Genomic DNA, 23,917 nt, shown 5'->3' with positions numbered 1-23,917 from the left:
GAATTTGGTTCTTTTGACCAGATTATTACTGACAAAATTACCAGTCAGCAATGATTTGAAAAGTGGTCTATTTACTATTGTCCCAGGAGTTTGATCTGTGACAGTTTCCTGAGACCAAAAGCTATCTCACTAAGGAGTGGTCAGAATTAGACAGACTGGGTATGGGAGGCAGATTCCAAAGTTAGAACATTTAGGATATGCTGACTTACTGTTAGAACAGAAGTCCTCAATTCCCCCCCAAAGTCAGGGGATCACAAAAATCATATCAATTCTTTTTTTTTTTTTGAAAAATCATGTCAGACTTGATCTTTGGTATCTTAGGAATATAATATATTTCTTGTCATAGTCTTATGCCACTGCAGCTTTAGTAACAGGATGAGAAATTTGTCCCCCTTTTCCTGGCATTGGAAATGGGGTTACTTGCACATGGAAGTTCTATAGTAGAGAAGAGGTCATTGGTGAGAGTGGAGATGAAGATTTTGGGGGAACTTGGACTTCTAGCTTATTAAGGGAAGGAAAACTGGCAAAGTGAGGAAAGGTCTTGGGAGGTTGTAGGGAATGAGTTTGTCATCTTTTCCTTTCTCTTTTCACTTTTCTTCACCCATCTAAGGGAAACTTAGAGTAACCTACTTCCCCCTTCCACTTCACCCCTAATTGCCAGCTAATCTAGATGTCTAGATGCTGGGGCTATGAGAACAACAGTAGCCAAAGTCCACCGGCATTAGTAAAACAGGAATGTCCCATCCTTCTCCCTGCCCTTACAGCATCTTTTCCCCATAATGTTTGCCAAATTTCTGTTCCCCGGCTCTGGGACTGAATGAGAAACAGGGATGATGCATAGAGGTAATAAGACTGGGGATAATTGGTGGAAGAGTCAGGGCAGATTGAACAGAGGATGGCAAGGCCTGCTGATGGGAGGGGAATAGGAGGAGAAGGGACTTCCTCATATTGATAGTTTGTATATAAAGGCCATATATAGTTTAGATAAATTTGGGTTAGTATTGCCTATTGGCACAGCTAATTGTGGATTATATTTAGGTACAAAACTGGAATGTGTGTATATATATGTGTACATGTGTGTACATATTTATATGTTTGTAATTTATCTTATTCAGAATTCAAGATGGATTTATCATTTTTCGGTGGTGGAAAATGTATAACCCCAAACAGAAGCAACATGGTGAGTTTTACCATTTTTTAAAAAAATATTCAATCCTATTCCATGACATACTTTGAATTTTTAAATTTAAGAATATTGAAGTGGTTCACATTGGGTTATATATGGAAATATTAACTAAAAAAGCAGATACAGAGCAGGATGAATGAATTAATGTTCATTCTTTGCTGTTCCCCTCCCCCTCCTTAGTACCACATAGATTAAATATGTGTATGAATATAGATTATATGTTTTCTATTTTTATTGACTAGTTGAAAGTTAAGAAAATTCAGAAAGGGCCAGGAGAAATGGGGGGCTGCCAGCATTTTGAGTAGACCCCTTGCAGGATCTAAGCCAATATATAAGCAAAAGCCAATAGCATGGGACATAACTCCCTGAGAGGAACTCCCAGTGATCCATTTGAATATAATTAGCATAAAATTGTAAAGAATACCAGCTTTAATATGTGTTTCTAAGACCATATTTACATTGCATGTTTTTTTCAAAGTGAGAAGTTTCTTTTAGGTAAGGGAAATAGGCATTTATATAGCACCTACTTGTGTGAATGCTTTACAAATATTGTCTCATTTGGTCTTCATAACAGCTCTGTGCTGTTGATGCTGCTGCTATTCTCATTTTTATAGTTAAGGAAACTGAGGCTGATAGGCTAACTGATTTGATTAATGTCATTTCTTTGCTTTATGGAAATAATTCCTGAAATAGTAGATTGGAATATTTCCATAGATCATAATGCAAGTTGCTGCCCTTATACTTTCCAGATTCCAAGTAGGAGGGAAACATAACTATAAGCAATTCTGATTTCTTTAACATTGATTAACTATGAACATATCAGCCCCTCTCCCTTTTATTGCTCTCCTTACTCTCCTTTCCTTTCCTAGCATATCAGAGAAATGAATAGTAGCTGCTTCTCACAAAATAAGAAAGATGTTGACACACCAAACTGTCACCAAAATATTTTCTTTTAAAAATATCACACTTTTTTTGAAAATATTTTTAAGAAGATAGTGGAGTGAAGGTAGGAACTTGACCAAATTCTCCCACAGACTCTTCTAAATACCTTTAAATAATGACTCTAAACAAATTTTAGAGTGTCAGAACCATAAAAAGTCAGCCATGGAAGATGGGCAAGAGGGAATCTGTTGCATTTGGGTGGGTTTGGAGTGCAATTACAATGCAGACTATGCCAGCACAACCCAGGCAATGGACCTTTAAACTGACAACAGTGGCATGGATCTCCAGACTTCTCATCCCACCAAGGCCAAGGACAACTCAGCAGGAAACTTGTGGTGTACTAGAATGCAAGAGGGGCACCAGCCTGTGATTGGGCTTTGGGAGCCATTGAATCAAAAGCAGTGGCAGCAGAAACTGAGGCAGCAACAGGGGAAGCTCCAGAGATCATAGCTTATGGGGTGGTGGCAGGAGGGAGTGGGGGAGAGACAGCTGGTCAGAGGGGCCTCTTTGTTGGCCCTGTCACAGGACTCTCATGCTTTGTTCGTATTCAGATCTGGGTAGCAGTGCTGGTTCACAGTACAGGTTACTAGAAGGATTTCTGAGAACAGCTTGGGACTTTGTACCTTCTACCCTGGAAATAGCGACACTTTAACAAAATATAAAGCCAAGTAAGAGGCTGGGAAAATGAAAAATAACAGAAAAAAAAAGATTCTGACCTTAGAAAGTTATTATGGTGACAAGATCAAAATACACACTCAGAAGTAGGAGTCAAAGCTGCTATATCCAAAGCTGCTGTGAAAAATAAGAATTTGTTTCAGGTCATGAAAAAGCTCAAAAAGGATTTTGAAAATCAAATAAGATAGAGGAAAAATTGGGAAGAGCAATGAAAGTGATGCAAAAGAAAATGCAAAATGATAATGAGGAAAAGAATGCTTTACAAAGCAGAAAATTCCTTAAAAATTAGAATTGAGCAATGGAAGCTAATGGCTTTATGAGAAATTATAATGCAATAAAATGAAGTCAAAAGAATGAAAAATAGGGAAAAATGCAAAATATCTCATTGAAAAAAACAATTAACCTGGAAATAGGTCCAGAAGAGATAATTTAAAAATTATTGGTCTATCTGAAAGCCATGATTCCCCCTGCTCCCCCCTCCAAAAAAAAAAAAAAAAAAAAAAAAAAAAAAAAAAAGGAGCCTGGACATGACTTTTCAAGAAATTATCAAGGAAAATAGTTTTTGACATTTTTGAACCAGGAGGTAAAATAGAAATTGAAAGAATCAACCAATCATTTCTTTAAAGAGATCCAAAGATGAAAACTCCCAGGAATATTATAGTCAAATCCTTAAACTCCTAGAATAAGGATAATACAAGATCTAGTAGCTTTTACATTAAAGGATGAGAGGTTTTGGAATATGATGTTCTGGAGAGCAAGGGTTACAACCAAGAATCAGCTACCCGCAAAACTTGAGTATAATTCTTCAGGGGAAAAGGTCGACCTTGAATGAAAAAGAGGATTTTTAAGCATTTGTGATGAAAAGACCAGAGCTGAATAGAAAATTTGATTTTCAAATACAGAACTCAGGAGAAGCTTGAGGAGGTAATCAGCAAAGGGAAATCATAAGGGAATTAACAAAGTGTAGAGAGATAGAGGGCACAGGTGTGCATTGAATGTGAAGGGGTAATATCTAAAAAACTTCATTTTAAGTGGTGAGAGGAATGTAGTGGGAGAAAGGGAAAGGAAAAGGTGGAATGGTGAAAATTATCTGCCATAAAAGGCAAAAAAAAATGCTTTTACAGGGGAGGGGAGGGAAACTGAGCGAACCTTATTCTCCTCAGAATTGGCTCAAAGAGGAAATAACATAGATAACTTAATATGGGTAAAGAAAACTATCTTATCCTGTAGGAAAGTAAAAGGGGAAGAAAATACAAGAAGGAGGGAGGCTGGTAGAAGAGAGGGCACATTGGGGGCACATCAGACCCAATCAGATCCTTTCTGATCCTGGTCAACACTTTTGAGGAGGAACATAATGAAAGGACAGAATAGAATAAATGGGGGAAATAAAGTTTATAGTAATTGGGGAAAGAATTTTGAAGCAAGTTTCTCTGATGAAAGTCTTGTTTCTTAAATGTAGGGGGACTTATTGAGTCAGACTTATTTAAAAAAAAAAAAAGCCATTCCCAAATTGATTGCATATCCTTTGATCTAACAAAATCACTACTTGGCATAAATCCCAAAAGAGATGGGGAAAAAAAAGGCACCTATATGTATAAAAATATTCATAGCCCTCTTTTCTAAGGGCAAAGAATTGGAAATTAAGGGGATGACCATTAATTGGAGAATGGTTGAGTAAATAGTTATATGTGATTACGAAGAAATATTATATGGGAAATGATGAGGAGGATACTATCAGAAAAACCTGAAACATCCTCCATGAGCTAAGCAAAGTGAAATGTATTGTGTTCATAGTAATAGCAAAGTTGTGGGATGATTATCTATGAATAGCTTTGCTATTCTCAGCCATGTAATGATCCAAGACTACTTCAAAGCATCTTTGTTCTGTGATTTGGAGGAGTACCACCTCCTACATGGTTTTTGCTGATCTCTTGAACTTCTAGTGCTGCCTCGTATAAATCACTGTCTATCTCAAACATCTTATCATTTGCCCTGCCATTTCACTGTTTGGAATAGTACCCTCTGAACCAGACTTCCAGACATTTTGCTCCTTCTGTCCCCACTTCTGTTCTTACCCAGCACCTATATCTTACAAAATATGTTGAGTTAGAAGTTAGATACAGAGAATAGACCTCTGGACTTGGAGCCAAGACCTCCAAGTTCAAATCCAAACTCTGACACTTAGTAGCCTTGTAAGTCTGGATAAGTACTTAATTACTGTCTGAATTGGTTTTCCCATCCATAAAATGAGGATGATAATATGAAGATCAAATGAGGTAATAAGAGAAGTAAAACTATAAATGCCATTAACTTTAAAATGGGTATTGAGTCACTTGTGACTAAAAAAACAAAAAAAACAACTTGTAAGTTTTTTCCCCATTTGATTTTTCTTGGTTGTCATTTGTAATATATTGATTAAAAATGAAGTTTCTGTTTTTATTTTACTACTTGACATTTTCTGTCACAGGGACAGCCATATATAGTATAATGAATAGAATGTTAGGAAGTCTTCTCTTTCTGAATTCAAATCTGGCTTCAGGTGCTTTCTAGTTGGGTGACCCTGGGCAAGTCCTCTTCACTCTGTTTGCCTTAGTTTCCTCGTCTATAAAGTGAACTGGAGAAGGAAATGGCAAACCACTGTAGTATCTTTGCCAAGAAAACCCCCAAAAGGGATCATGAAGACATGTACTGAAAAATTATTGACTAATGAAAATTTTCTTTTAGCTTCTGTATCAACTTGAGAGAATTTTGAATTATTTGGTCAGAAATTGATAGGCTTTTAAAGGGAGTATATCTTAATAAATAGCTCTTTGATTTTATTTCAGTCTACTATATTGACAAATAGGGCAGTGGATAATACTTTCCAAATGAAATTTTCATTGGATGTCATTGATTTCTCATGATTGGATATCTAATATTAAACAAAATGAGTACATTTCAGAGAGCACTAACAACACTAAGGCAAAAAAATAATTTTTTAGCGTGTATATGATTTTCCTTTTTAAAAATATATATAGCTCTTCAACTCATAAAACTATTGCTTCTTCCATTGGAAAAAAAAGGCATAATCCTTGATGTCAATATGTATATCAAGGAAAACAAATCCCACATAGATCATTCCCTCAAATCTCTTATCTCATTCTGCATCCTGAATTCTTTACTTTTCTGTTAGGAGGTAAGTGGTATGAATAATCGTCAGTCTTCTCGAGTTGTAGTTGATCATTACATTGATAAGAGTTATTAAATCTTGCAGAGTAGTTTATCTTTGCAGTGATGTTCGAAACATGTATTATGCAATTATCCACATTGATCTATGCTTTGGGATAAAACATTTTCTTAAAAGAAACATATAGTATAGCAAACTGATTAATTTTCCCTACACACATATACACACGTTAGACCCAATCTGTGATTTCCTTTGTACCAAGACCTTCAGTAAGAAGGTCAGAATTTGATCTGTACTTTAGGAGTCTTAGAGAGTTACCTGGTACACTAAGGGTAAAGGAATTTTTTTTTTTATAATATGGGTGTCCAAGGAACACTTGAAGCCAACTGACTTTTTATTATTGCCATTGATTTGATTAAATGCAATAGGGCCTTTCTTTAAAACATGAGATGATTCTAAGTTTGCAGAATTAAGTAGGAGGTTTCACCTTACTCTATTCAAGTTGGCAAAAAAGTATAGGGAGAGTCAATGCTTGAGAGCCTTGGAAAGACAGGCACACCACACTAATGCACTGTAGATAGATCTGTGAAGTGCTTTAAACTTTCTGAATATAATATTGAAATAATGTAAGAAAGGTGATTGGATTATCCATATCTTTGTAGGGTAGCAAAGAGATGGAAATTAGGTGGGTTTTCTTTGATTGAAGAATGGTTGAAAAAAGTGGTACATGAACCTAATGGAATATTACTGTACAGTAATATGAGGATTTTGGAGAAATTTGGCAGATTTGTATGAATTGATGCAGAATCAGGAGAACAATGCACAATATACACTGCAGTATAAATGAAGACATCATCCAAAGGAAGTCGAATGCTGAATAATGGGAAACTTGTAAATGTTCTGTAAAGAGATTATAAAACATATCTTTTTCCCATGGCAATGATGTGGGGGATTACTGTATGATTTGTGTTTAATTTTTTTTGTCATAAAGAAAAAAATGGAACATAAAAAACATTTTGTCTGTGTGTGTGTATGTATATGTTTTTAATGAAAAGTTGGTCCTGATATAAAGCAGCTATTAGGTTGGAAATGCAGATCACATTATGAGAAATGACAGAATTGTTTTATTATTTTGCAAATTCCATAAATGTGGATTCATAATTTTTATTTTAGTATAAATCCATAAACCTTTAGGTCATCCAGTAACCAGACTAGGGAAAATATGAAAGCATTTAATAGTTTTGTTATGCCAATATTTAATGATAACTCTTTTCTTTCTTGCTGAATTTTAAAGAAATTTATTTGTAACTGTGAAGAATTTTTTTGACCTTAGTTAGAAGTACTGAGTTTGAAGTTCAGCTCTGGCCCTTATAATACTGGTGACAATGGACAAATCACTTAGCTTCTTGTGCATCAATTAATTTCTCATTTTCCTTCAAAATGAGAATAATATAGGATTATGAAGGAAATGCTTTGTAAATCCTAACACACCAGAGAAATGTGGGTTGTTTTTGTGTTTGAATATGGGCTATGGGGGTAAATGTACATTTTTTATTTATTCAATTCTTGGATTGGACCTATAATTTAATTTAATTTTACCTATGCATATTGACAACTTTTAGAATTTATAGTCTTAGAGAATCTGGAGTGGGTAAATGGTTAAATTCTAGTCTCTTTTCTTATAACCAGTTTATCAGTGGTGGGATTTGAATTGATGGCTTCTTGAAACTAAGGCCAGTTTTCCAACTATATCAACTTTAAATCCCAACTATAAGTAAACTATGAAAAAGGCACTTGACTGAAAAGCTTAATTCAAATACACTTTTGTGCTCTCTACAGATCCAAAGGCAGAGACTAGATTGTACATCACAGTTAATGACTTTGAATTTCATGTCTACAATCGTTCTGATCTTTATGGACAACTTCAAGAATTGTTTGGTTTGGAGCCAACCATAATTCCATCCAAAAAAGATAGCGAAAGAGTACTGGAGAATGGGAGAGAGAGGACACGGTCCAACATCGAAAGGTGTTTTTAAATTTTTTTTAAATTTTATTAATCTTCAATGCTTTTATCACAGAATATCATTCATTGAGTTTCCATTTAATATGTTTCTTTCTATTTAAATTTTATACTTTATGTTTTAAAGTGTGTCTAGACTATGTGGTCTGAAACTAATATAAATTGAATATACTATTACATTGATTTAAATAAAACAATTTTGTAAATTAATAGCGTTCCTTATAAATTTGCCCTGAACATGAGATTTTTCTTTACATTTTGACCTTTTAATTTTTCTCTTTTCCATGTTTCTCTTTCCATCTCTACCCCCAATTCTTTGTGATTCTAGATGAAGTCTCAGTCAATTGTTAGGTTTAAAGCTATTCTATAATAGTTAATCTGGGATTGTAGTCAGTGCATTGGTTAAATGCATGTGCATTAAATAGGTGCTTATTGATTGATTGATAAATAAAGAATACATAATGTGATTTTTAAAGATAAAGAATTATTGATAACCCCTGAGTTTGTTAGGGCCTGCAGTTCTACCCTTAAATTTTAGGTAAATGTTTTGGTATTGTATTTTGCCATACCTTGTACTGTCATCAACATTTAGGATTTAGAATGGATAGGATCTTAGTGATCATGTCATTCAAATCCTTCATTTTACAGATGAAGAAACTAAGGCTCTGTGTTTCCAAATTTAATTCTTGTACTTCTTACACAGTTACTGAGCTTAATAAAATAATTTATAGTGGATATAGCACATAGCAAAGTGTAGATAGTTCAGTAAACTATAATTTTTAATATGATAAATTTTCTTTTTTATTCTTAATTTATAATTTTTCTTATTTTAATTATATCTTTTAAAAATGTTTTTACTGATATTTTCTGTCTTACATCACTATAATTATCCCAATTATCTCTCCCTGCATCTCTCCCAGAGTGCCATTCCATATAACAAATAGTATTTTTTTTTTTGAGAGGAAAAAAAACACCACAAATGAAAAAGTCTAAAAGTGTGTGATGAGTAAAACTGTTAACCTCCCATCACCTCAAAGGGATGAGTTGGGGGTATCCTTTCATATCTTTACATTCAAGTTTATAATTTTGTTACATTTACTTTAGATTCTTTTTGGTGATGGTAGGAATTGTTTTTGACATTTATGTTACTGAAATTATTGTGTATATTGTTTTCTTGGCTCTGCTGACTTTACTTTGCATTAGTTCACATAGAGCTATGTTTCTCTGTCTTCATCACATTCATCATTTTTTTTACAGCTTAATAATATTCTATTATAATCATGGGTCACAATTTGTTTAGCTATTCCCTAAGTTGATGATCATCTACTTGTTTCCAGTTCTTAGCTCTCACAAAAAGTGCTGGTATAAATATTTTGAGAATATGGAGACTTTCTTCTTATCAGTCAAGGCTTCCTTAAGGTATAAGCCCCAAAACAGTCTCTGGTTCAAAGGGTATAGATGTTTAATCAGTTTATTTGCAGAATTCTAAATGGCATACCCAAATGATTGTACTATTTCATAGCTGTACCAGCAAAGTATCATGTATGTCTTTGTACAACCCTCTATCTATTACTATTTTTTTGTCATCCTTGCAAATTTGCAGCATATGGTAAAACCTCAGGGTTGTTTTGATTTGCACTTCTCTTATTATTAAGAATTTGGAGCATTCCATGATACAATTATGAATACTTTGCAATACTTCTTTTTAAAACCATTGATTGATATCTTTTGACAACTTATTTTAGTGCTATCAGCCTAATGAAGGGAATTTTACTTGTCCAGAAATAAATCAAGGTAGAAAATGATCAATAATACTATTGGTGTTTGTTTTTTATATATAATAGCTCAGTTAATCATTATATTTAATTGATAGGAGCTGTTTGTCTCTCAACTCTTTTTACATGCAATGCCAAAATGTCAAAATAATAAGATAATAATATTATATATTTACACATAAATGTTACAAAAAAAAAACCAATATCTATGTGTTTAAATTTATGTACAGGGGCTTACTATAATGAAAATAATAGTAATTATTTACCAACCTCTCCAAAGAATCTCTTGATTGGATTATAGAAATGAAACAAGGTGGATTTATGCTAAAGGATTAATATTTAGTTTAGTTTTAATATTTAGATTTTTTCCTAGTTGAAGAGTCACCACTTGTTAAATTGAGTATCAGTATCACTATTGAGATTACTGAGAGTTTACATTTATCCTGCATTTAATCTTGACATTTTACCTCCATGGAATAGATTTTGTTTTTTAAAGTATCATGTGTTGAACTGATGCTAAGTGAAATGAGCAGAACCAGGAGATCATTATATACTTCAACAGTGATACTGTATGAAGATGTATTCTGATGGAAGTGGATTTCTTTGACAAAGAGACCTAATTCACTTTCAGTTGACCAATGATGGACAGAAGCTGCTACACCCAAAGAAAGAACACTGGGAAATGAATATAAACTGTTTGCATTTTTGTTTTTCTTCCCAGGTTATTTTTACCTTCTGAATCCAATTCTCCCTGTGCAACAAGAGAACTGTTTGGTTCTGCACACATATATTGTATCTAGGATATACTGCAACATATTCAACATATATAAGACTGCTTGCCATCTAGGGGAGAGGATGGAGGGAGGGAAGGGAAAAATCGGAACAGAAGTGAGTGCAAGGGATAATGTTGTAAAAAATTAATCCTGGCATGGGTTCTGTCAATAAAAAGTTATTATAATAAAAAAAAATTAAATTAAAAAAAAAGTATCATGTGTGTCCCATATACTTTATTTCTCCCTTCTCTCCTATTTTATTTTCACTATTAAAACTATTAGTACAAGATATTTCTGTGGCTTAGTGAGCTCTAGCTAATGACTAGAGCTGTGCTTTGGGATGTTAGTTTTGCTTGTTGATCATTCCCATTAAGTGCTTTCACTACATTTCTTCCTTTTTTTTTTTTGCTTTTGGTCAGAAGAGAAGAAAAAATGGAAATGCCTAGCTATTCACTTGAGTAATTATTTTGTTTCTTCTAGCTTTCTTTTATAGTTAGGCTTGTTTATGAAAACATAGCTGTTCTTTGACAAAGAGACCTAATTCAGTTTCAATTGATCAAAGATGGACAGAAGCAGCTACACCCAAAGAAAAAACACTGGGAAATGAATGTAAACTGTTTGCATTTTTGTTTTTCTTCCCGGGTTATTTTTACCTTCTGAATCCAATTCTCCCTGTGCAACAAGAAAACTGTTGGATCTGCACACATACATTGTATCTAGGATATACTATGACATATTCAACATATATAGGACTGCTTGCCATCTAGGGGATGGGGTGGAGGGTGGGAGGGAAAAATCGGAACAGAAGTAAGTGCAAGGGATAATGTTGTAAAAAAATTACCCTGGCATGGGCTCTGTCAATGAAAAGTTATTATAATAAAAAAAAAAATTAAAAAAAAAAGAAAAGAAAGCATAGCTGGTTTTCAAAAATTTCACAGTGTGTCTATGTACCTTTGTAACTTAAATGGGAAACCAGAATGCCTTTGGGCAGTCTCTGTCCTTTTTCCTCAAAAGATATTTTAACTTAACCTAACTTTTTTCCCTCTCAGAGTTAAAGTAAGAACAGAATCTCAAGATCCCTCATCTTCATGGAGGTCTCTTATTCCAGTCATAAAGGTCAACGTGAGCACTGTAAGTAAACATATAATAGAAAGTATGTGCTAATAACACAGAATTTTTATTTGTAATATTTGCAGCCATAGTTTTCACTTAGAAATTACAATAATTTCATACAAATAGTAAAGTGTGAAAGTGAATTTGAAAATAGCTCTCTATTTTCAGCACATATTTATCGGCTCTTAATGGTCAGATATTTATAAGTATTTTAAGAGATTGTAATTTACTACTCCAACATCACCATATGACAAACAGGATCATTTGAATACAGAATCATTAAAGTTTGTTTTATATTCCAGGTTAATTTCCTTAGCTAAGAAAAACTGCTGAGTAGTTTGGGTTTGTAGAGCAGATTGTTTTGGACAAATTTGAGAAAGTAATGTATGTAGTTCATTGCCAGATCAGTCTTTGAGCGTTAACATTTAGCCTTTTTTTTTGTCCTTCTCTTTAGGGTCGTTTGGCATTTGGGAATCATTACCAACCACAGACTCTCTGTATTAACTTTGATGATGCTTTTTTAACATACACTACAAAGCCACCATCCAGCCACCTTGATCAGTTTATGCATATCGTGAAGGGAAAACTAGAAAACGTTAGAGTCATGCTTGTGCCCAGTCCCCGATATGTTGGTCTTCAAAATGATGAGTAAGAATATTTTTTTAATATTTTGTTTTCATTTTTGCCCTAGTATAGACTATCTTCTCTATCTGAGGCCAGGAATTCTTCTTTTGTTGGCCAAGTAATTACGTGATCATTGTGTTGGCTTAAAAGCTTAGAAAAGCACTTCCCTGCCTTGCTGGATTTTTGTGAGTAGCACCACTGTGCTCTTGGGCTCTGGCTTGAGATTCTGAAACTATCTTCTTCAATACCTTTCCCCCATGTTCTCCTCACTAGGTGTTGAAGAAGATTTTCTAATAGTATACGTGACTCAAATGTCCCAAATCATTGCTGATAGTCTGGCTTCAGTTGACTTTCATTGCTTTATTTTATTGAGAAGAACAAAATAGGAATTGTGATGGGAGAAGTAAGAGGCAGATTTCATTCACTTTTAGGAAAACTTTGCTAATTACGCTATCCTGAAACTGAACAAGATGCATCAGGAGGCAGTAAGTAACCTGAGGATTTCCAGCAGAGAGCAGATGATCTTCTATTGGTGAAATACAGTGTTTCTCCAAAGATAAATTCCTGCTTAATAATGAGTAGGACTTAAATCTATTCCAGGATCTCTTGGCAGCTGTGAAAATCTAATACTCTATTAACATGAATCTTTTTCACAGATAATACATTTTGGCTCATCCTATTCTTTACCACCTCCATACATACTTCATCTTTCTGCTTCATGCAATCATCGCTTTTTAAAGTTCAGCATAAATTCTTGTGCTAGAAATAATCCTACCCTTCTTGATTTTATCTTTCTACTCAGTTTAACCTCTCCAAAAGACTAATTACATTCTCACTTTTAATGGCGTTTCTATAACTTTAGAGTTCGAAGGGACCTCAGTGATAATCAAGACCAATTGTGACCCAAATGATTCTTGTCAATATCACACTGGATAAGTGATTTTTCAGTAGGTGCCATCTATTAGCTCTAGGGCCAATCCCATCTATGTCTTGACTTCAGACTTTAGTTTACTCTTTTCAGTATCACTTATCTTATGCAAATAAACATTCCTAGACCACTTTTTACGTCATTAACCTCCAAGTATTCAGCACAGCTATTGTGTCTTTTGAAGTTTTTTCTTCTACAGGCTAAATACGGGTTACTTCAACACATCCTGATTTGCCCTAGAGTTTAGGTTTAGGCCATTACTGTTCTGCTTCCTCTGCTCAAATATTTACTGTATTTTAGTGTTTAGAACAGGTGTTCTGTTCTAAACACAGCATTACATCTAAGGTCTGACCAGATCAGATGGAGTGCAGAAGGTAATCACACCCTTATCTCTGGATAAGGGTGTATTCCTTTTCAGCCAGCTCAGGATTATATAAACTCTCTTGGCTACTCATTATATCTCTGCATATTTGTTGACTCTTTGAAGTTATGGTCCACTATCATCCCAGATCCTTTTCAGAGAAATGTCTAAATAAATCAGTCTGTCCTATTTCTTATAGTCAGTTTTAAAAAATTCATTTGAAAAGAATTTATTTAGTTTTATAATAATTTAATTTCAGTTCATTCTATTGTTACAGTTTGTTGGAATCTTGTTGGAGACTAACTCTGTCATTCAAAATGTTAGTTTCAAGTTGACATGGAATCATAATGATTACTCTTTAAATCCAGCTATTCCACTAGTTCCAGTTTCGGCTAATGGTGCTATTCTCTAGCCCATATCTCTTCAACTTAAAAAAAAAAAAAAAGGAATTTTGCATGAAATTTATAGTTTTACTTTTAGCATTTTCTATTCAGTTTCATTTTGGGCTTTCTCCAGCTTTTTCACACAAATAGCTTGAAATACTTTTATCAAATTCTCTGCTAAAATCTACATATAAATACAGGGCATCTAAGTGGTACTGCAATGGATAGAGCACTAGACCTTGAGTCTGGAAGACACTTTTTTTTCTGAATTCAACTGTGACTTCAGATATAATCACTTACTCCTGTTTGCCTCAGTTTTCTCATCTGTGAAATGAGCTGGAGAAGGAAATAGCACAGTATCTTTGCCAAGAAAGCCCCAAATAAGGTCATGTGGAGTCAAGCAAGACTGAAATGATTTTAAAAAACAACAAAAGCATATAAATATGCCTACAGGCATTCCTCTGATCTACTAATTTAGGAACTTATATCAAGAAACTAAATTAGCTTAGTCTTGTTATAACCTATTATTTCAGAATCCTGATTTTTTTTGTGAATACTTCTTCCTTTTATTAGATATTCACTAATTTCAATTGAATAATATATTCTAGAATTTATCTGGAAATTAGTCATCAAGCTCAATGGCCTATAATGTGTTACATCTCTTTTCTTCATTTCTTAAAAAAAAAAAAAAATTGGTGCATTTACTGTAATATTTACTTTGTTCTATAGTATCTTCATATATCATTGGCAGGGGCTCATTTTTTCCAATTCCTAGGAATGTAGTTCCTTCTGGACCAGGTTTCTTGAATTTAGAGATGCTCACTTACTGTCTCTTTACTTATCTTGGTTAAGACATTTTGTCTGTTATAGGTCAGCATTTCAAAAGCAGAATAAAATTTGAGCAGCTCTGCCCATTCTGTTACTATCTTTGGAACCTTTGACAAGTCTGGTTCTCATTTGTCTCATCTGTAAAATGATGTGGGGCTAGATGACCTCTGAAGCCCCTTTAACTTTAGATCTCTGATCCTGTGTCCTTTTTGTGCTGGCAGTTACCATTATTATATTTACCTCAACCAGTCCCCCAAGACAGTTGAAACAAAAACAAACCTTATTTTTTTCTCTTCCTTTGCATTCCTAATTCAGTTTGTTCTAAGCATTTAGCTCTCTTGATGCTATTCTTACAGGATTATGTCACACTTTTATAGTCATTCTTTTTACCTTTCTTTGCTCCCATCTCCTTTGTATACCTTTTAAAAATGTAAGTTGGGTGATTGGTTGCTAATATCTCTGTGATTTCACAGTGGTCTCTTTAGATAATTTCTTAAACTCCACATTGGACCTCACTGTATTCTAAATTGTTCTGTTACTTTTAGGTGGAATTAATGTAATCTTCTTCCTCCTGCTTATATCATCCTCTGCCTAAAATCTGGGCAGTGGTAGGGGACAAGGACATGTGTAGAAAATCCAATAATTAGTTCACTTCCTCCATGTACTAGAAGCTGCTGTGTTGATTGACCTGACCTTCCAATGACCTGGTCACTTCTCAGGTGACCAAATAGGACACAGTTTAGATATTGAAGAAGTTGGATAGTGGGCTGTACTGATTGACTTCTCTTATGCTTCATAATAATTGACCTCTTTAATTAAAATTTTCAGTACCATATTATTGTTAGTACTGCTGTGGAATTATTTATTGTAGTGATAGAGAAATATTTTCCCCATAAATCAGTTTTCAAGTATATCTTACAGCAATTGAAATGTCTTTTTGAATTGTTTTCACTTGGAAATTAACAGAAAATTAATGCTTTCATTTTACAAAGGTTTACATGTTTTACACCTTTGCTTCTCCTTTGTTAGGCCACCACGATTAATGGGAGAAGGTTTTGTTGTGATGCAATCCAATGATGTTGACATTTACTACTATATGGATGAACCAGGTAAATTATTATGTGTGGAAAGTGAGAAAGATTGGGAAAGGGGGATACCTTGGGGGAAGGACATCTGATGCTATTTTCATTGGTTTATTGTTCTAGGGAATTCCTGGTGATAAACTCCAATATAAGCCATTATATTAGTCATTATTACCATTATAGTGCAACTCAGATTGGACAGTCTTAGAGAGTCATGCCTAATCTTAGAGTTAACAGTGATTGGTGCAGTCTTGGAGTTTCATATGTATTAGAAGTACATTATGAATATAGGTCTGCCAGCTTCTAGGTGTCCTAGCTGTCTCATTGTGCTAACAATCTAGAAGAATTTTACATATGATTTAATGCTTTCACATGTCTTGTTATTTACTTTCTGTAGACATTAAAAGAAAAGTCTGTTTTTCTTTTTAGAATGTCAAAAATTTATAACCAGTTTAACAGAATTTAAGTTAGATATCTGTAGACTGGCACCTTGAGGTTTGACTAAATCTTTCCATTAATAGATTTAAAAAGACAATATAAAATTTTTTAAAATAATGCCACTTTCTGACTGGTACCCCAACGTGTCCTGGCACTTTTTGAACTGTGATTTGATAGAAATGAGGGTTCATAGAAGGTGAAGCTGTGCAACACAGTTGAGGTAGCAATTTTAGAAAAATCTGTTTTTTGCTGGCCTTCAACCTTGAAAAAGCTTGTAAGTTTAGTGATCAACTTCCATAAAAAAGAGACTTCTTTTTGTCCTTGTTCTTAACATTTTGATTAAAAATAAAGGGTTTTAGGTCAAATATTTTTGTGTTTACAATTTCTAAGTACTTAGCTATGGGGGAAGAGGTGAAGCCCTTTCATGGCTATTCTAAATAATTTAATTTTTATTGCATTCTTCAACATAGGCCTGGTCCCAGAAGAAACTGAGGAAACAATTGAGGGAGAAATGAGCAGTGAGGATAGTAAATTGCAAGACTTGCCTCCCTGTTGGGGATTGGATATAGTTTGTGGTAAAGGAACAGATTTCAATTATGGACCTTGGGCTGACCGACAGAGGTACTTAAACCAGATATGACCAGTATGTCTATTTGTTTAGTTGTTTGAATGATATTCTATTTTTTTCAATCAGCAAAAATCTATATAGGTTTTGGTGGTCCCTCTCCATCTATTTGGACTTTCCACTTTTCATCTCCCTTATGTATATTGTCTTCTTAATAGAAGTTAGGGTCCTTGAAGATAAGGACTATTTTTTTCTTTGCTTGTATTTGTATCCGCTGTGCCTGGGACAGATTAAGTGCTTAGTAAGTTCTTCTTGATTTGAGCCCCTTAGTACATGTAGAAATTCAGGCCTAATGCTGATTTAATCCTGAATTACTATCATTGATGTTTGTAGCCCCAGAATTCCTATTTTCCAATCCTAGGTTAAATGTCATTAAATAAAAACTTTTAAAATTTGTTTAAAGATGTTAAAAGTTCTTTCCTTAGATTTTTCTCCATTAACCAGAAGTTGGAATAAGTCCTCTTATGTGCTTTCTAACAAATAAACAATTGACAGTTCATTCCATAGAAGCTGAGCATAAAATTGCATTCTAGCTTCTCAGATCTCCCTTAGTGATTGTTGTATGGACAACATCTTTGGACAGTCTTACATATATAAAATATTTTGGAAATATAGCATAAGGAAACATGTTAAAAATGTTCTGAATAAAAAAAAAGCTGTCATTGCAAATTCGGATCTGTCTTTTCTACACTCTGGATTTTTTAAAATAATAGTTTTTCTCATGTTGACTTGTTTCACGTTATAGCCTATAGCATATAGCATTTTTTATTTGTGTAAATGTAGACATTTAGAGGAAAGAGTTACTGGTGCTAATGGGAAGGGTTAGTGTGATACAGTGGGAATAATATGAACATTTTTATTGCATGTTTAATAGGCTCATGGGTTCTGAATCATTTTGAGAACTTAAGGAAATTTGGCAAGTTTTTGCACCATGTGCAATGTCTTTTCATTTGAATAATAATTTATTATTCCTTTTATTTTATAGAGATTGTTTGTGGAAGTTTTTTTTCCCACCCGATTACCAAGTTATGAAAATTTCTGAAATTGCCCAGCCAGGGAAACCAAGGCAAATCCTTGCTTTTGAGCTGCGGATGAATATCATTGCAGATGCCACAATTGATTTGTTGTTCACAAAAAATAGGGTAAATAATAGAATAGTATCTAGTAATGTTCATGTTATGTAAGAAATTTTGTAAAATCTACCAGTAGTATTTGACGAAAAACCCCTATCATTTTCATTTTATATTTTCACATGTTTCATAATAGAAGAATGCATGCTTCTCTTCCATACATTTTATGAAATGGCAATTGACTGAAAGAAATAAAATACTTTAGAATAAGAATTTCTCTTCTATTCCTCCAGTTGGCATATTTCTGTATTTGGGGCTTACTCTTCATCTTTTTCCAAATTTTCTCATAGATTTATTGTAAATTTTCATTTTTCCATCTTGCATTTTTGACACTTTGCAACAGATTTTTATTTTAACTTAAAAAGATAATTATTCACATATTTACTTTCTTATATGATATTGAACTTTTAAAAACTCAAGACTTTGTTATAAATAATGTTTTATTCCCCCACCCTTTTTTTTTTCCTTTGGTAGGAAACAAATGCTGTGCATGTAAATGTTGGAGCTGGGTCATATTTAGAAATCAACATTCCTATGATAGTAGGAGAAAATGGTAAGCTAAGTTTTTATTTTTATCTTTTAAATAATGTACAAATAGTAGAGTAATTTTTGCTATAGAACATTCATAAAATAAATTTTCATATAAGCCTTTAAAATATTTTAATATTAGTATTTTGATACAGTTATTTTACATTTCCTTTTGTACCACTTGGAATTCTCTTCCTAATTTTATCTCTCTCTCTCTCTCTCTCTCTCTCTCTCTCTCTAACTTTATTTTGAGCTCTTCCATGGCCTGAGACCAATTCTGGTTTTTCTTGAAGGCTTTGGATGTAGGAGCTTTGACTTTGTTATCTTCTTCTGAATGTGTGTGTTTTAATCTTCCTTGTACTATACCATACCATAGTAACTTTCTATGGTCAGAATCTTTTTCTGTTATTTGTTCATTTTCCTAGCCTATTTCTTGGCCTTTAATTCTTTGTTAAAATAGGGCTCTGTTTCCAGGATAGAGGGTGCACTGCCCCAAGCTTCAGAGGTTTTGTGTAATTGTTTTCAGAGATCCTTTTAGGGACCTGACAAGAAGTACTCTTTTCTATCCTGAAATTGTTAGAGGTGTCCTGACTCCCTGTAGCTGTGAGATCTAGTGTGCTAAAACAACAGAGACCTTTCTTAGTGCTAGTAGAGAGACTTCCTGTGAGTTGACACCTCTGGAAGCTGCTACTATCATCTCTGCCTATGTCTACTCTTGGTTTGCTGATTTCCCAAGGTTCTCTCACCCTATTGACAAATCTTTCCTTCTGACTTTCCAAATCGTCTTCTGTGTCTCTGGACTAAGAGGTCTAAAAACCACTGGTGTTGCTCCTGATTCAAAGTCCCTAGTTCTGGATTTGCAGGTGTCTAGGCTAGGGTTGGGGTTGGGGCTGGGGCCAGGCCAGCACTGTGCTGATATGGTTTACTTTGGGATTGTATGCTGGACTCCCATTCTGGTTTCATAAACCTTTCCCACTGACCTTCTAACTTGTCTTTGGCTGGAAAATTGTTCAATTCCATTTTTATGTGTTCTGACACTTGAAAATTTATTTAGAATTATTACTTAAAGAAAGATTTGGGGAGAATTTGATGAGTTTCTGCCTTTATTCTGCCATCTTGTCTCCACCTCAGACAATATTATTTTAATATTAACTATTTTGACCTTAATTGATTATCTTCTTCTTCTGGATACTTGAATTTTCCTTGGTTTTTGTGACTGCCTTGTTCTACTTGAATGTCCTTTTTAGTTGGATTATTATCCTAACCATGGGTGTTTCTTAAAGCCCTGTCCTTAGCAGTTTTCTCTTTCTATAACTTCCTTATGATCTCATCACCTTTCATAGATTCAATTATTATCTCTGTAAAGATAATTCCCAGAACCGTATATCTAACCCTCATCTGTCTTTTGGGTTCTGGCCCTACATTGCTGCTTATTTTGCACAGGCATATTTCCACTTGGATTTCCTGCAAGTATTTCTGATTCTGCATGTTTAAAATAGAACTCATCATCTTCATCCCTAAGCCTGATCTTCCTCTAAACTTTAATTTATAGTGAGAACACTATTGACCTGGGAAGTCATTGACATTCCTAGCCTCTGTTCTTCATTCTTCACTCACTTCCTTCCTTCCTTCCAGTTATCAAATCTTTTTTTTTTTTTTTTTTTTTTTTTTTTTTCCCCCTCACTTAAGCAGAGCTCTTCCTTCTGATCTTTCCTTTCCAGACCATGGCTTCTCACCTGAATTGTGGCATCAGCCTCCTCATTGAATTTATCATTTCTTGACTTGTCTTTCTCCAGTCTAGACGCCATACAGCTGACAAAAAATAATATTCTTCAAACATTGGGGGGGAGGGTGTCATTGGTTGTTACATTATTTGTTCCCTGATCAAGGATGGTCCCCTTACTGCTTTTGGGATTAATTACAACTTCCTTCCCTTGGTATTTAACCTCTTTCATTGGTTGGCTCTAGATGTATCTTGTTGTGTTCATAACTTTACCCATTTCCAATTCCACCCAGACTGGTCTTCTTGCTCTTACTCAATCTTCATGGTTTGCCAACTTGAATCCACATCTGTCCTTCCATGCCCTGAACTTGTTTCCTCCTTAACACTTTCTGCCACAAGGTCCTTTGAATCTCACTATTAGAGGTTACAGCTAAGTGTTTTAAATTGTCTAATCTGTGCATAAGATGTTCCCACACTCATGGATATAAGCTCCTTGAGGTTAGGCAGGCATAGTTTTTCATTGTTTTCTCTCTCTCTAGAACCTAGCACATGACCTTGAACCTACTAAAAGCTTTGTCAGTGCAATTGAAGACCATGAGTGCCTAGCAGGGTTGTATTAATTTTTAAACCTGAGTAATCCCAGGATCTTAAATTTAGTAAAGCAGGATCTTAACAAGTAACTTAGTGAAGAATTGTAAACACAATTTGCTAATATATGAACAAGCATTTAAGAATTCTTAAATATAATTATATTTTCTTAATTCAATTTATGTATGCTAAAATTGTAAGCCAGATTTATCCTTTTTGGTAAGTTGTGCACTTGAGGAAACACAAGTTTCAAGCCATTAGAACATCTTTTTAACATTGTATTCTGTTTTATACTAAGGAATGTCTAAATTGCCTTTAATTCTGTCTAAGGTAATGTTACTTCCTGGTTTTTATATATTTGAGGTCCATATTAATTATATATCTGAAGTTTACATAATTTGTAAATTAAGCTTGGCTGACTTTCATAAAATCTCTGCTTTTTTTTTTTTTTTTTTGCCTCTGTTTTTACCTCTTACAGCATTTATACAGAGAAAAATAATAATGAAATTTCACTTTGTTGAGAAAATGGAATCTGGTGTTCTTACTTTTTGTGTTATAGTCCAGTTTTTTGAATCTAGCCCAAAAAAATGGCAAAAAGGGAAAATGGAGAGGGTCAAGAATAGTCTTAGAGGACACTTGGGTTGAAAACCGTGACTTGGATGAAGATACAGCAAAGTAGGGCAACAGATTATTAACTTGGCTTTGAACAGTCCTGATATCCCCAGGTTGATGCTTTCTGGTATAGTAAGCTAAAGTAATACTGGTAAAGGACAGTTTGGATTCTTGTTAATTATTTTTTTCTATCTAATAGGTTATACCCCTGCAATTAAAGGACAACTTTTACATGTTGATGCTACCAGCAGTATGCAATATCGGACCCTTTTAGAAGCAGAAATGTTAGCAGTAAGTCCATAGTACATGACAGTGTACATGCACATGCAATATACAGAATTTGCTTTACAGCCAGGGTTCTAACCACATGTCATTGACATTCTGGTAAAATCCATGGACCCCTTCCCTTCCCTTAAATGAATACTGTTTTTAAATGCATAAAATAAGAGGCATAAGATCACAGAGGAAACCATTTATATTAAAATAGTTAACAAAATCTTTTTTTAAAAGGAAGTTTCTAGACCTCAGGTTAAGAATCTCTGATTGAAACTATCTTATGTAAGTTAAAGGAAGAAGGCAGTAATTATTCATTAAGGGCTTACTATTTATGAGGCTTTGTACTAAACAGTTAGCATTCAATATGGTAATACAAGCCAAAGAGAAAGATAATTCCTACTTTCAAGGTGTTTACATTCTAATGGGGGAAGATAGTACCTAAAAGGGAGATGAAAAATTTGGTAGGAAGCAGGGGTGTTTGAAGTAGAAGAAGAAATCATATCAAAATTTAGAGAATCAAAAACTTGGAGGGCAACAAAGCTTGGTTATTGTGGATCCTGGGCCTGGTCCCAAAATGGAGGCCTTAAATGCACCAGTGAAAACTGGCTCACTAGGGGGATGTCCAGAGTCTACATGGAAAAGTTATTCTGGATGGGGAGATAGGGCTTTAAGAATTTATCTTACTTTCAGATCTAAAGAGTGTTCCTGGAATGCCATCCATCAGTGCACCCTTAAGTCCAACTATTATCCTTCTAGGTAGAAGAAATAAAATCCCTGTGTACTAGTTCAGTCATGAATATTCTCACTGCAACAGAACATAGTCCCCTTGTTTTTTGCTTTTAAGGATATAAGTTGTTAATTTATGTGACCAGAAGACTAAACTGATGTGATAATTACATTATCTTTTTTAATAAATTCTTCTTTATTACTTATTTTTTAATAGTTAAAAAATGAATAATGGGGGGGGTTGTTTGCTTTATAAAAACCTTTGTGAGAGATTTAATTCGAGCAAATTTTGGAAAAAATATCACTACATAATTAAAATGCTACTTGCACCGAACAAGATGCTATTATGTAAAAGTTTTAAGAATTTTGTGGTGCTCAGTTATATCTCGTGATCAAATGATAATAAGACTGGAAGCCAAATATTTGGAGTTGGGCATATTATAAATGTATCTTGTAAACCTTAATTGGCAGCTCTTGTGGACAGATGGTGCTGTTACAGAGCAGACCCTCACCCTCTTGGGGATGCAGCATTTTTATACTTGCCAGTTACCATTCTTTGGCAGTTAACTTAGTGTGCTGTGAGGCACAGGGGAAGATTTATAGCCACTGTGACAATGTCAAGTGGGATCCTAAGGATCCTGACATGCCAGACATTTATTGCTCTGAAAGGTTTGCTCTTTCTTCATCTGTCCTAGAGCGGGGAGTAGGCTTGTGGATGAAGCTGAGAGCTTCATTCACCACTCCAGCTGGCCACCCTTTGTATTTATTAAATATCATAGCTTGGTCTCAATGTTTTTTGAGTACAATATGACTCAGTATTAGAAATTAATAATTTAGAATTAGTAAGCTTCCTGAATAAAGCAGAGAGAAAACATTGAACTTCAGCCACAGAAGCCTAAAGCACTAGAGGTGCCTTCTGTTTAGCTCAGCAGGAAAATAACTTTTAATTACTCACCATTATACATGATTGACTCTTCATTCCTGATGCTCTTTACACATTGTCACATTTTAAGTCCTTATTTTGTTCACAGTTCCATGTCAATGCCAGCTATCCTCGAATATGGAATATGCCCCAGACGTGGCAGTGTGAGCTTGAAGTTTATAAAGCAACCTATCACTTCATCTTTGCTCAGAAAAACTTCTTTACAGGTAATTTATTTGTTTCAGAATCAAATATGAACGAATAAACATGTTTGCATTTGACAAATTTTGTTTGGCATAGTATATTTTTTGGCACTAATCATTTTAGTTTGTTTTCTTTTGCTTTTATTGATTGCTCTTACCCAAAGAGAGATTCTAAGAGACTTCTCTTCCTTAAGTGAAGGAAAGGAATGAAGAAAAAGAAATGAAGTTAAAAATAAGAATAACAGTTTAACTTTAGTTGATACATTGTTTCAATAGAGAAATAATGTGTG

At 34.2% G+C, this 23,917-nt stretch overlaps 1 protein-coding gene across 7 annotated transcripts in view; it reads left to right on the top strand.

Annotated features, from left to right (window-relative positions):
* The window catches only part of KIAA1109 (KIAA1109 ortholog), a 236,275-nt gene that overhangs the window by 25,638 nt on the left and 186,720 nt on the right, over positions 1 to 23,917 (top strand). For all 7 annotated transcript variants that reach the window (XM_031943786.1, XM_031943790.1, XM_012551896.3 and 4 more), the window contains exons 6-15: positions 1,116 to 1,180; positions 7,809 to 7,995; positions 11,587 to 11,668; positions 12,105 to 12,298; positions 15,804 to 15,883; positions 16,765 to 16,915; positions 17,905 to 18,061; positions 18,524 to 18,602; positions 21,700 to 21,791; positions 23,534 to 23,651. In XM_031943786.1, the coding sequence (XP_031799646.1) occupies positions 1,116 to 1,180; positions 7,809 to 7,995; positions 11,587 to 11,668; positions 12,105 to 12,298; positions 15,804 to 15,883; positions 16,765 to 16,915; positions 17,905 to 18,061; positions 18,524 to 18,602; positions 21,700 to 21,791; positions 23,534 to 23,651 (1,205 nt within the window). The remainder of the gene's footprint in view (positions 1 to 1,115; positions 1,181 to 7,808; positions 7,996 to 11,586; positions 11,669 to 12,104; positions 12,299 to 15,803; positions 15,884 to 16,764; positions 16,916 to 17,904; positions 18,062 to 18,523; positions 18,603 to 21,699; positions 21,792 to 23,533; positions 23,652 to 23,917) is intronic.

The sequence above is a fragment of the Sarcophilus harrisii genome, chromosome 6 (genome assembly GCF_902635505.1).
Source record: "Sarcophilus harrisii chromosome 6, mSarHar1.11, whole genome shotgun sequence".
Lineage (NCBI taxonomy): Eukaryota > Metazoa > Chordata > Mammalia > Dasyuromorphia > Dasyuridae > Sarcophilus > Sarcophilus harrisii.
Note: the sequence above shows the minus strand (reverse complement) of the source record. Positions and strands in the feature narration are given on the sequence as shown.